General features: G+C 44.8%; 1 protein-coding gene across 1 annotated transcript in view; it reads left to right on the top strand.

The window, feature by feature from the left end:
* The window catches only part of LOC125723830 (NACHT, LRR and PYD domains-containing protein 3-like), a 50,083-nt gene extending 44,471 nt beyond the window's left edge, over nt 1-5,612 (top strand). Inside the window, exons 10-12 of the mRNA XM_049000652.1 lie at nt 2,539-2,712; nt 2,830-2,876; nt 4,266-5,612. Coding sequence (XP_048856609.1) covers nt 2,539-2,712; nt 2,830-2,876; nt 4,266-4,789 — 745 coding nt within the window. The 3' untranslated portion in view covers nt 4,790-5,612. The remainder of the gene's footprint in view (nt 1-2,538; nt 2,713-2,829; nt 2,877-4,265) is intronic.
* Nucleotides 5,613-10,615: the final 5,003 nt, after the last annotated feature.

The raw sequence follows: 10,615 nt of genomic DNA on the forward strand, positions 1-10,615 counted from the left end.
TTATCTGTGACACCCATGGTGCACTGTGAGCAGGTATACAGGCCAACAGAGCATGCAGATAATTATCTGTGACACCCATGGTGCACTGTGAGCAGGTATACAGGCCCACAGAGCATGCAGATAATTATCTGTGACACCTATGGTGCATTGTGAACAGGTATACAGGCTAACAGAGCATGCAGATAATTATCTGTGACACCCATTGTACACTGTGAGCAGGTATACAGGCCCACAGAGCATGCAGATAATTATCTGTGACACCCATTGTACACTGTGAGCAGGTATTAGTACTGACTACTTTTTATATTGAGTCACATGTTTTATGTGAATTACTTTGTACTGAACTGAAGGCCAGTATTTGTCACTGTGAATATGTTGTTGCAGACGTCCATCCAGAAATCAGAGCTGGGGGAAAAGATAAGGTCCTTATTCCAATTAATTTTTGGTACAAATATCAATGTGTCTGTCGCAGATGGAGGATTATATATTTTAGAGGTTAGTTTTTATTTTTAAGTTGCAGAATGTTGTCTCATCTGAAGAGGATTCAGTGTATTATGTGTGAGATCCATTTTGGATTTGATGCTGGATTCAGTTAGTAAATATTAGAAAAATTGCATATTCTTCAGTTAGTAAATATTAGAAAAATTGCATATTCTCAATTCGTATTTATGGATTGTCTTTGAATGTCATAAAATGACTGTTACTGAAAAGGAGGTGGAGATGTGTAATCCCTTTTTGTTCCCGTTAGTGATAGTGAATAGTGATATTGTGAAGTAGGAAGTCCAGATTATTCCAGATTGGCGTGTATTTACAGGGTACGTGTCACGCTTCGGTTTGCAAGCAAGCGGCGAACGGGCAGGAAGCAGGCGGACAAGCAGAAGTCGGGGTAAACTAGGGCTTTTAATGAAGACACAGGGCACGGAAGACAGGAAACACCGACTAACCTCACCAACATTACTAACATCAATGACAGACAATGGATTAGTACACAGCAGGAACTTAAATACAGGAAACAAGACACGACTGGGCACGATCAGGTAATCACACGTGGATAATTAGGGGGGCGTGGCACACACGAGGAGCGGACGAGCAGGGCGTAACAGTAGGAAGTCCAGATTATTCCAGATTGGCGTGTATTTACAGGGTCTGAGAGCACAGTTAGTGATTTTAATGGCTTTCCACTGGGCTGTCAGTGCTGTGGAAATGGCAGCACTGTGTTGTTAAAGCAGTTTTGTTTCTTTAATGACATTTTGAGTAAGTCTGCATGTCTGAGATTTTTACAGTACAGCTGCTCCTGCTGTAACCATGAGCTGCTGTTACTGCTGTAGTGTGACCATTTAGTTAAGTCTTGCAGTTGATTTGCTAAGTAATAATTAAGAAAAATGAGCCTGTAATCCAACTTGAGATTTATTTTTCTGTGATGTGGAATGTTTGATTTTGTGTGTTTGTTTTTCCAGCAAAAATGTGACATTAATGAGTTAAGAATTTGAAAGAATTTTTCTGAAATTATTCTGGACGAGTAATTTTTATTTTTATTGATTTAAGTGGGAGACTCATCTATTGTTTTGAATAAGGGGGTGTAGTTAGGGGTAACCAAGTCAGACAGCCTGTGGTAGATGTAGATACCCAAGTACCGGATATTTCCAGTGTGAAATGAACCATCCTGATCAGCTGAATCCTAGGCATCTTCAGACAGTGAAAATATTATGTGTTTTTTCCAGTTTATTGTGTAGTTTGATAGATTTGAAAAGGTATTAATGAAATTTAAATTTCATATATTGAGGGTTTCATAAAAACATTGTAATGGCCGGTAACTGGAGGGTTGTGTTTGGTCTTTATCAGGTTTCAATAACACTATAATGGCCAGTAACTGGAGGGTTGTGTTTGGTCTTTATCAGGTTTCAATAACACTATAATGGCCGGTAACTAGAGGGCTGTGTTTGGTCTTTATCAGGTCTCAATAACACTGTAATGGCCGGTAACTGGAGGGTTGTGTTGGGTCTTTATCAGGTTTCAATAACACTGTAATGGCTTATAGATTTCTGCAGGGTAACCATCCGGTCTGGCGATTGGTTGTTAGGCATTTGGTTGAGGACCTTATGGAGTTCTTCTGATGTTAATGGTGCATCAAGCAGAGGTGGAGAGTTCAGGTGTAAGGAGTACAAATCCAGACCAAGATTTTGTTTCAACAAACCAGTTGAGTCTCTGACTGTGGTACTTTATATTCAACTGGTTGGTTGAAACAAAATCTTGGTCTGGATTTGTACTCTCTGGACCTGAAATCTCCACCTCTGGCATCAAGGGCATCTGCTGTTTCATTGGTTAATATGGGTAAGTCTAGATTATTTTTAAATGATTCTATATCAACTGGATCTGGTTTTTCTTCTGAGAAGTATAGGTTCTTATAAAATGTTCGAAAGATGTTAATTTTGCGTGATTATTAAAATATTTATTAGAGGAGTCACTTTTGCTTAAAAGTAATGCTTGTAATGGTCAGGTGATCTTATTTATTGTGGATTTTTTTCCATCTTTCTGCAGACTGTCAGGCTGTAGAGTCACAGAAGAAGGCTGTTCTTCCCTGGCTTCAGCCCTGAGGTCAAACCCCTCATACCTGAGAGAGCTGGATCTGAGCTACAATCACCCAGGAGACTCAGGAGTGAAGCTGCTCTCTGCTGTACTGAAGGATCCCAGCTGTAAACTGGAGAAGCTGCAGTGAGTACAGAGTGTGTGTCTGACACGCTACAGATACTTATGCATGTATGTGAAGAAGAGGCACCAATAAATAAATGGATACAGCAGTAGTACTATGTCATTCTGCTTCTCCTATAGTGTGGATCACGGTGGAGAGTGCAGGACCAGACCAGGCTTACAGAAATGTAAGTGTCTTTGCATGTTTTTATTAATAATACCATGAATGCTATGTTATGGTTGTATTCACACAGTTGTTGTGATGAGTCTGGCTTTTTGCACTGTGTGTAGATGGATTTCCATGTTTGTGTTAAGGTGAGTTTCATGTCATTTTAGACAAACATCCAAACGAGAAACAAAATATCAGAATCATCACCAAAAACACTATCAATTCATTTAATCGTTTTTAAAAACATTTTTTACAAATGCTTTATAGCTGCTTGTATTATCTTCGTGTTTGTGTGGGAGTGTAGGGTGGTTAAATATATTCTGAATTAATTATACATCTTTAATTTCACAAAAAAAGAATCCTTTGCATTTGTTCTTTTTGTGGATGCTGTGAGTGTATGTGTTTTCTGTGTGAGATTCGTTAGTATTGTCCTAAGGAGGCACCTGTAGGCAGTGAGACCGGACTCTCTCCTCAAGTGCAAAATGTGAATTTGCATTTTTACAGGGTGGTTCTGGAACATTCCTTAATATTCATGAGAGAATATTACTGATTGGTCACTGAATCCCTTAAACCAGGGGAGCCCAAATCCAGTCCTGGAGGGCCAGAGTCCTGCACATTTTTGGGTTTCTCCTCATTTAACACACCTGATTCATCTCCTTGTGCTAATAACCACACAGCTCTTGAGCTGAATCATTTATGGTGGATCAGGGAAAGAACTTTGCTACACAGGCTCCGGCCCCCCAGGACTGGATTTGGACACCCCTACCTTAGGCAGAAGAAACAGGCAGCACATGTCGATGTTCAATGGCCAATGAGGTAGTGCCCCTCTCATAAATATTAATCAGCCAGCCAATCGTGTAGGGCTTCACTCATGAATATTAAAAGGAAAAGCAGGTAAGGGATTGGTCCGTGGCAACCCCATTTGCACATGCGCAGCTCATTCACATCCATGTCAGCTGCCGTTCGGTCACAGGAATATGCTGCTCCTTTCAGCCGGAGCTAGCGCTCACTGATCAGAGCAGACACAGGGAGGTGAGTAACTGTACCGGGAAAGCAAGACCTCACGCTTACAGGACAGTGCTGGCGACATTTGGAAAGTTGCTAAGGTTTGTCCAAAAGTCACTAGATTTGTTGCTAGGCGCTTTTTGGAAGAAAAGTCGTCAAGGGGGTCTGAAAAGTCGCTAAGTTGGCAACACTGGCTTTGTAATTTTATTTACCCGTAATTAAGCTGTTAGTTTAGCTCGCGCCCCATTTTGGCGGCTCTTCCCGCCACCGTCGCGCGCCCACTTCATGTTTCATAAACTTCAGTTCCCGCTTCGTTAGGGGAAGCTGTGCTGTTTTTATATCGTACAGAAACATAAAGTACAGGCGGCCTGATGGGATTAATAATTCTTCCTCCTGCCTACAGACTCCTGCCACCTGACGCTGGACCCCAACACAGCAAACAGATTCCTGTCTCTGTCAGGGGGGAACAGGAAGGTGACACGGGGGGCAGAGCAGCCATATCCTGATCATCCAGAGAGATTTGATGACTGGTGCCCTCAAGTTCTGTGCAGAGAGAGTCTGACTGGCCGCTGTTACTGGGAGACTGAGTGGGATGGAGATGAAGGCTGGATAGGAGTGACTTATAAAGGGATCGGGAGGAAAGGAGGGAGTTATGACTGTCAGCTTGGAGACAGTGACAAGTCATGGTGTCTGTACTGTGATACTGTCAGTTATTCTGTCTGGCACAATAATAAAGAGACTCTCATATCCATAGAGCCCTCAGGCTCCCGCAGAGTAGGAGTGTATCTGGACTGGGGGGCTGGTGCTCTGTCCTTCTACAGAGTCTCCTCTGATGGACTGACCCCCCTGCACAGATTCACCTCCTCATTCACTGAGTCCCTCTATCCAGGGTTTGGGGTTTATAGAAACTCCTCAGTATCACTGTGATGTGTTGCTGGTTCTCCTGGCAAAAAGGTAAAATCTCTGCTTTTTAACCTTTATTATCCTTTTTACTCTGAAATGTACAGAACTGTGCAAAAGTCTTAGGCAGGCAAAGAAAATGATGTTTAGATTATCCTCCTGTTGGTGTAAAACTATGATATGATGCCTGTCAAAGTGTGTCAGCTTCGCCATTTCAGAAGCTCTGCTAAAATCATCAGTATTTGCAGCGACCGTCCAGTGCAGCCATGTATTTTTTGACTTGGCCACTAGCAGACCTCATACAGCTAGTCAATCTCTCACTGACTTTTTGAATCGATATATTCAATTATTTAATTGAGCTTTTGGGGAAATTTAACAAAATCGTAGAACGGCTGATGTGCCCCTGAAGACAAGTTTGGGAACTGAAGCGGTGTTCATCTAGCCATCCAACTAGATATCAGTAACTTTTTAGAACACAGAAAAAATTATTACTAGTTTTTATTGTGTTACTTTTAATTTGCACACATTCTAATATTAAATTGTGTTTTTTGTTCTAAGCCAAAGTACACTTGCTACCCAGATAAACAGCTTTAAACATTTCTTTGGACTGACTAAGACTTTTGCACAGTACTGTGTGTTTGACAAACAATAAATGACTGTCTTCAGTGAGCTGAATAACATCAAAAATATAGTTTCATAGTTTTTTTCTTTGACTAAAATGTAACTAAATGTAATCCTGATTGAGGGGGGGCTTTCCCTCTCCCCTGTATATGTACATTTTATATATTTTTGTCCATTTACTGTATTCCCTCCCTGTACAATGACAGTAAAGGCTTTCTGTTCTGTCCTATTAATGTCCTGCTTCAGCGTCACCCAAAGCATAACTGAGTAACATAATGAAACCACAGTCTGCTGGATTAAGTTAAATTCACTGTATTACTGCAGCTGAACATAACTGACACAATGACAATCAATCAATGTGTATAATAATCATTTAACTGGAGACATAACAGACCGAAAAAAAAACTGGAAAATATAATTATGTCCTGTTACTATTCTGCTTCAGTGGATTGAAGTAAATAAAATTATTATTAATATATTTAAATAAATAAAGAAATTTGATTTGTTAAATAATTAACACCCTTGCCACCCCCACCCCCCAGTAATAGGTCTGGTTGCTCCCCAGTTGGACAGAACAGGCGGGTGCCCAGGCAGCCTTGCCACCCCCACCCCACTGTAAAAGGTCTGGTTATGCCCCCATCAGACAACGGGCAGGTGTCCAGGCACCCTTACCCCCCCCCCCCCCCACCACACTGTAAAAGGTCTGATTACTCCCCCATCGGACAGAAGGGGCAGGTACCCAGAGACCCTTGCCACCCCCACCCCACTCTAAAAGGTCTGGTTGCTCCCCCGTCATACAGAATAGGCAGGTGCCCAGGCACCCTTACCCCCCCCCACCCCACTGTAAAAGGTCTGATTACTCCCCCATAGGATAGAAGGGGCAGGTGCCCAGGGAGCCTTGCCACCCCCATCCCACTGTAAAAGGTCTGGTTATGCCCCCCTCAGACAGGATGGGCAGGTGTCCAGGGTCCCTTACCTCCCCCCCCACCCCACTGAAATAGGTCTGGTAGTTCCACCGTCGGACAGAATAGGGAGGTGCCCAGACAACCTTGCCACCCCCACCCCACTGTAAAAGATATGGTTATGCCCTCTTCGGACAGAACGGGCAGGTGCCCAGGCACCCTTGCCACCCACAGCCCACTGTAAATGGTCTGGTTATGCCCCTGTCAGACAGAACGGGCAGGAGCCCAGGCAGCCTTGCCACCCCCACCCCACTGTAAAAGGTCTGGTTATTCCCCCCTCAGACGGAAAAGGCATGTTCCCAAGCACCTTAGCCACCCCCACCCCACTGTGAAAGGTCTGGCTACTCCCCCGTCGGACACAAGGGGCAGCTACCCAGACAACCTTGCCACCCCCAACCCACTGTAAAAGGTCTGGTTATGCCCCCGTCAGACAGAACGGACAGGTCCCCAGGCACCCTTTCCCCCCCCCCAACCCCATTGTAAAAGGTCTGGTTATGCCCCCGTCAGACAGAACGGGCAGGTGCCCAGGCACACATACCCCCGCGCACCCCACTGTAAAAGATCTGGCTACTCCCCGTCAGACAGATAAGGCAGGTGCCCAGACACCCTTGCCACCCCCACCCCATTGTAAAAGGTCTGGTTATGACCCTGTCAGACAGAACGGACAGGTGCCCAGGCAGCTTTTCAACACCCCCACCACACTGTAAAAGTTCTGGGTGCTCCTCCCTCGGACAGAAGGGGCAGGTGCCCAGACAACCTTGCCACCCCCACCCCACTGTAAAAGGTCTGGTTATGCCCTCCTCAGACAGGACGGACAGGTGCCCAGGCAGCCTTGCCACCACCAGCCCACTGTAAAAGGTCTGGTTATGCCCCCGTAAGACAGTAAAGGCATGTGCCCATGCACCCTTGCCACGCCCATTTAAACAAAGATGGCTGCGTCCCGGAGCCGAGTGTAAACAAAGATGGCCGCGCCCTGTGGCCTGTACTACGAAGCGGGGTATCTGGCTTATCGGGGTAACTTTGCGAGTAACTTGATGACGTGTGGTGTAATTTCGCGATTAACCCGTACAACGAAAGGTAGGTAGGTTTTAGTCGAGAAATGTTACTATGGTAATTTACGCTAAGTCTCAAAACTTTCGAGGAGTTTTTGTTCTTGGTTAAGTCAATGTTTCTGCGTAAGTCAGCCATATATGAGCACCGCCCCTCCAACTACATTAGCGCACGAATCGTGAGGGACTCTCTCTGTCAATATGTATGAAATGGAGCAGTGGCATATAATATGCATACAATGTATTAATTAATAACTGTTAGAGAGAAAGTTATTCTGAAACCCAAGAGGTGTGCATTGTTCCCTGTTGTCCAATGATCAAAGCACACTTTGTCCAATGACCAGGCAGACAATGTGCCTGTCTTGTCTAGTTTCAAAGTTATTAACCCATTCATGTATTGATCCATTGCACATTATACGGATACATTCGAACATAAACGAATTAATTAAAATTCATATGTAAAGCAATCTGGGAAACAAAGGGGTGTGCAGCAGTCGCCATGAGGCCAAAATGCTAAACCACCATGTCATTACAGCTGACAGGACCTATTATATTACCTATAAATACGATTTTGCACAAATCACGAAATGGTTTGAAGCGCAAAAATAATCCGTGTACATCGTTGTCTGTGTACTGGACATCACAATTCTGTAATTAAAACGCCCCACATTACTTCTGTTAAATGTTATTAAAGCCAGAAAACTGAATATCGAATATGTTAACTGCGGTGACGGACTCCTAGTCGTTTTTTCACTACACATATGCTTATGTTTTGTCCTGTTGTAAATCATTTGTTTGTTAAACAATGGCTCATCTTCCATTAAGTGTAATATTAACATACACCTTTTTCTATTACTACTATTGCATGTGAAATCGTACCAGTTAAGTTATTGTTAACATTAGGTTTACATTATGAGTAACATCACAGTAATGGAATTTTAAGGAGCATTACATTACTTAACAGCAAATAATAGGCTTACTTCTTAATTGTGTCGCATCTGTGATGCTCTGTATTTATTAACAGTATTTTAATTCTTTTCAGACAATACTTCATAGTCTAATACTTGGTTGTGAGATATTTTATTTTATTTATGCATTTACTCGGTCGGCAATACCTGTGCCAACAAGCCTGCCTGCTTTTCTTGGCTGCAGTGGTATTGGACCTTTTTTGCAACATTGATTTAAACTCCTCATAGCCCTGATTACGGTACGGTGTCCCCATCACTGCACTGAGACATTGGGATCCACACAGACCACAGTATGGGGTAAAATGTTGGCCACAGCAGCACATCAGTAACATGGTCATCCTAAGAATGTACCCAATAAAGGACATTGAGCTGGCCCTCCAAAGGGCATCCCCAGGCTGTCCCTTGTTTATGTCCCTAGCATTACTGGCAAAATGTCAAATATTAATTATTTAGAAAAAGGGATTTACCTGGGCTTAATGCACATAATATGTTCACAGAATGTCCTGAAAATGTCCTTAAAAGGTCCATAACTGGTCCTCTAGACGTCCTTAGGATGTCCCTAAAAGTCATCTTAGGAGAGCTGTTCACAAGCAGCGCCCGTCAATTTTAAATTCATCTTAGTTTCTCAACAGTCATACTCACTCCTACACTACATACAGTCTCATACATCTCCACACGCATCCAACACTCTACCTCTGAGTGAGTGGGCACGCACGCTAGCCTGCATCTCGCCTACACAATTGAGCACACATGTACATACACTTGCACGCACCCATCCAAGCACATACTAAGATTTTATATGCTTGTATAGTTGTGTTACTTTCTGCACGCTATAATTTTGTTTATTCCTTTCTGAATCTATCCACTCCTTTTTTTCTTTTTCCTGTCTTTTTTTTCTCCTTTTCCTTCTTTTTTCCCCTCCTAATATGTCCCTCCACTACGGCCAGCTCACCCACTGCAATGTTTTTACATGATGAAACTGAAATAAATAAATTAAATTCAAATAAAAAGAAATAGATCAACATGAGGGGCCTATACGGAGTTTATAGAGCCCCTCATGGTAAAGCAAGCATGTTTGGCACAGCAGTGCATTCATACCATGATTCTGCTAAAGCTGCCGGACAGGACAAGGGGAAAAAAGAGAAGAACATTTCTAGAGCCTCTTGACATGAGAAGTCAGAAACGTCAGGCCTATTTATTGAGATCCGCATGCAAGCTACAAGATGGTCTCCTGGCAGCCTATTGCGGATGTTTGGCTTGAGCTGAAAATATATTAACTGTTAGGCTTTAAAAACGATAGCTGATAGCATAAAATGGTGATAGTTTAAAGCAGAAAATTCCATTGTGAAACGCCTTTATCACCCTGGGAGCGTTTGAAAAATGCAGATATTTTTCTCTGCTTTTCAGGTGGCTGACGCTACATATTTTCTGACGCGCGCTCTGTCTGCTGGTGGGAGTGTGCTCACCTGTGTGTGCGCGCACGTGTCTGTGAGCGCGCATCGGGACGGAACTCCGCCATGCGCGAAAGTGTAGAGCAGGGGTGTCCACACTTTTTCAGCTTGCGAGCTACTTATAAATGACCAAGTCAAAATGATCTGCACGCTCACCAAGCGATCGCGAGCGTCCCGTGACAGAATGACGGACCCAAAGAAGAAAAGTAAGCGGAGAGGGAGGAGGATCCCGGAAGAGCCGATCCGCCTGGGAGCCTGCTCGCTCTCCAAGCTTTGGCTCCCTTCAGAGGACAAGACGAGGGTACCCGTCCTAGCCCCAGTCCTGGGGCCGATCCCTAGGAAAACCTGCCCAGTGTACTGTACTGTTCAGTGTAATGTTCTGGCCATCAAGCGAGGACGAAGAGGAGGAGGAACCCTACCTCTTCCCTTACCTGGAGCCGGAAGCCTTTCTTCCGCCGTCCGTTTTCACGGACGTCGCGCCGCTTCCCGCCAGGCGCCAGAGGAGGAGGAGGAGGAAGAGACCGGCGATCGCCGATGCGGAGGAGCTCCCTCCGTTACTGCCGGCGGACCCCGCTCCCGTGCAGCCGCCGCCGCCCGCGGACCCCGCTCCCGTGCAGCCGCCTGCGCAGCCGCCTGCGCTGCCGCCTGCACAGCCGCCTGCGCAGCCGCCGCTGCCACCAGCGCAGCCGCCCCTGCTGCCTGCGCAGCTGCTTCCTCTTCAGCCTGCAGCTCCCGGGCAGGCGCCCCCACTGCAGCAGCCTGCAGCTCCCGGGCAGGTGCCCCCACAGCCTGCAGCTCCAGT

The sequence above is a fragment of the Brienomyrus brachyistius genome, unplaced genomic scaffold (assembly GCF_023856365.1).
Source record: "Brienomyrus brachyistius isolate T26 unplaced genomic scaffold, BBRACH_0.4 scaffold52, whole genome shotgun sequence".
NCBI lineage: Eukaryota > Metazoa > Chordata > Actinopteri > Osteoglossiformes > Mormyridae > Brienomyrus > Brienomyrus brachyistius.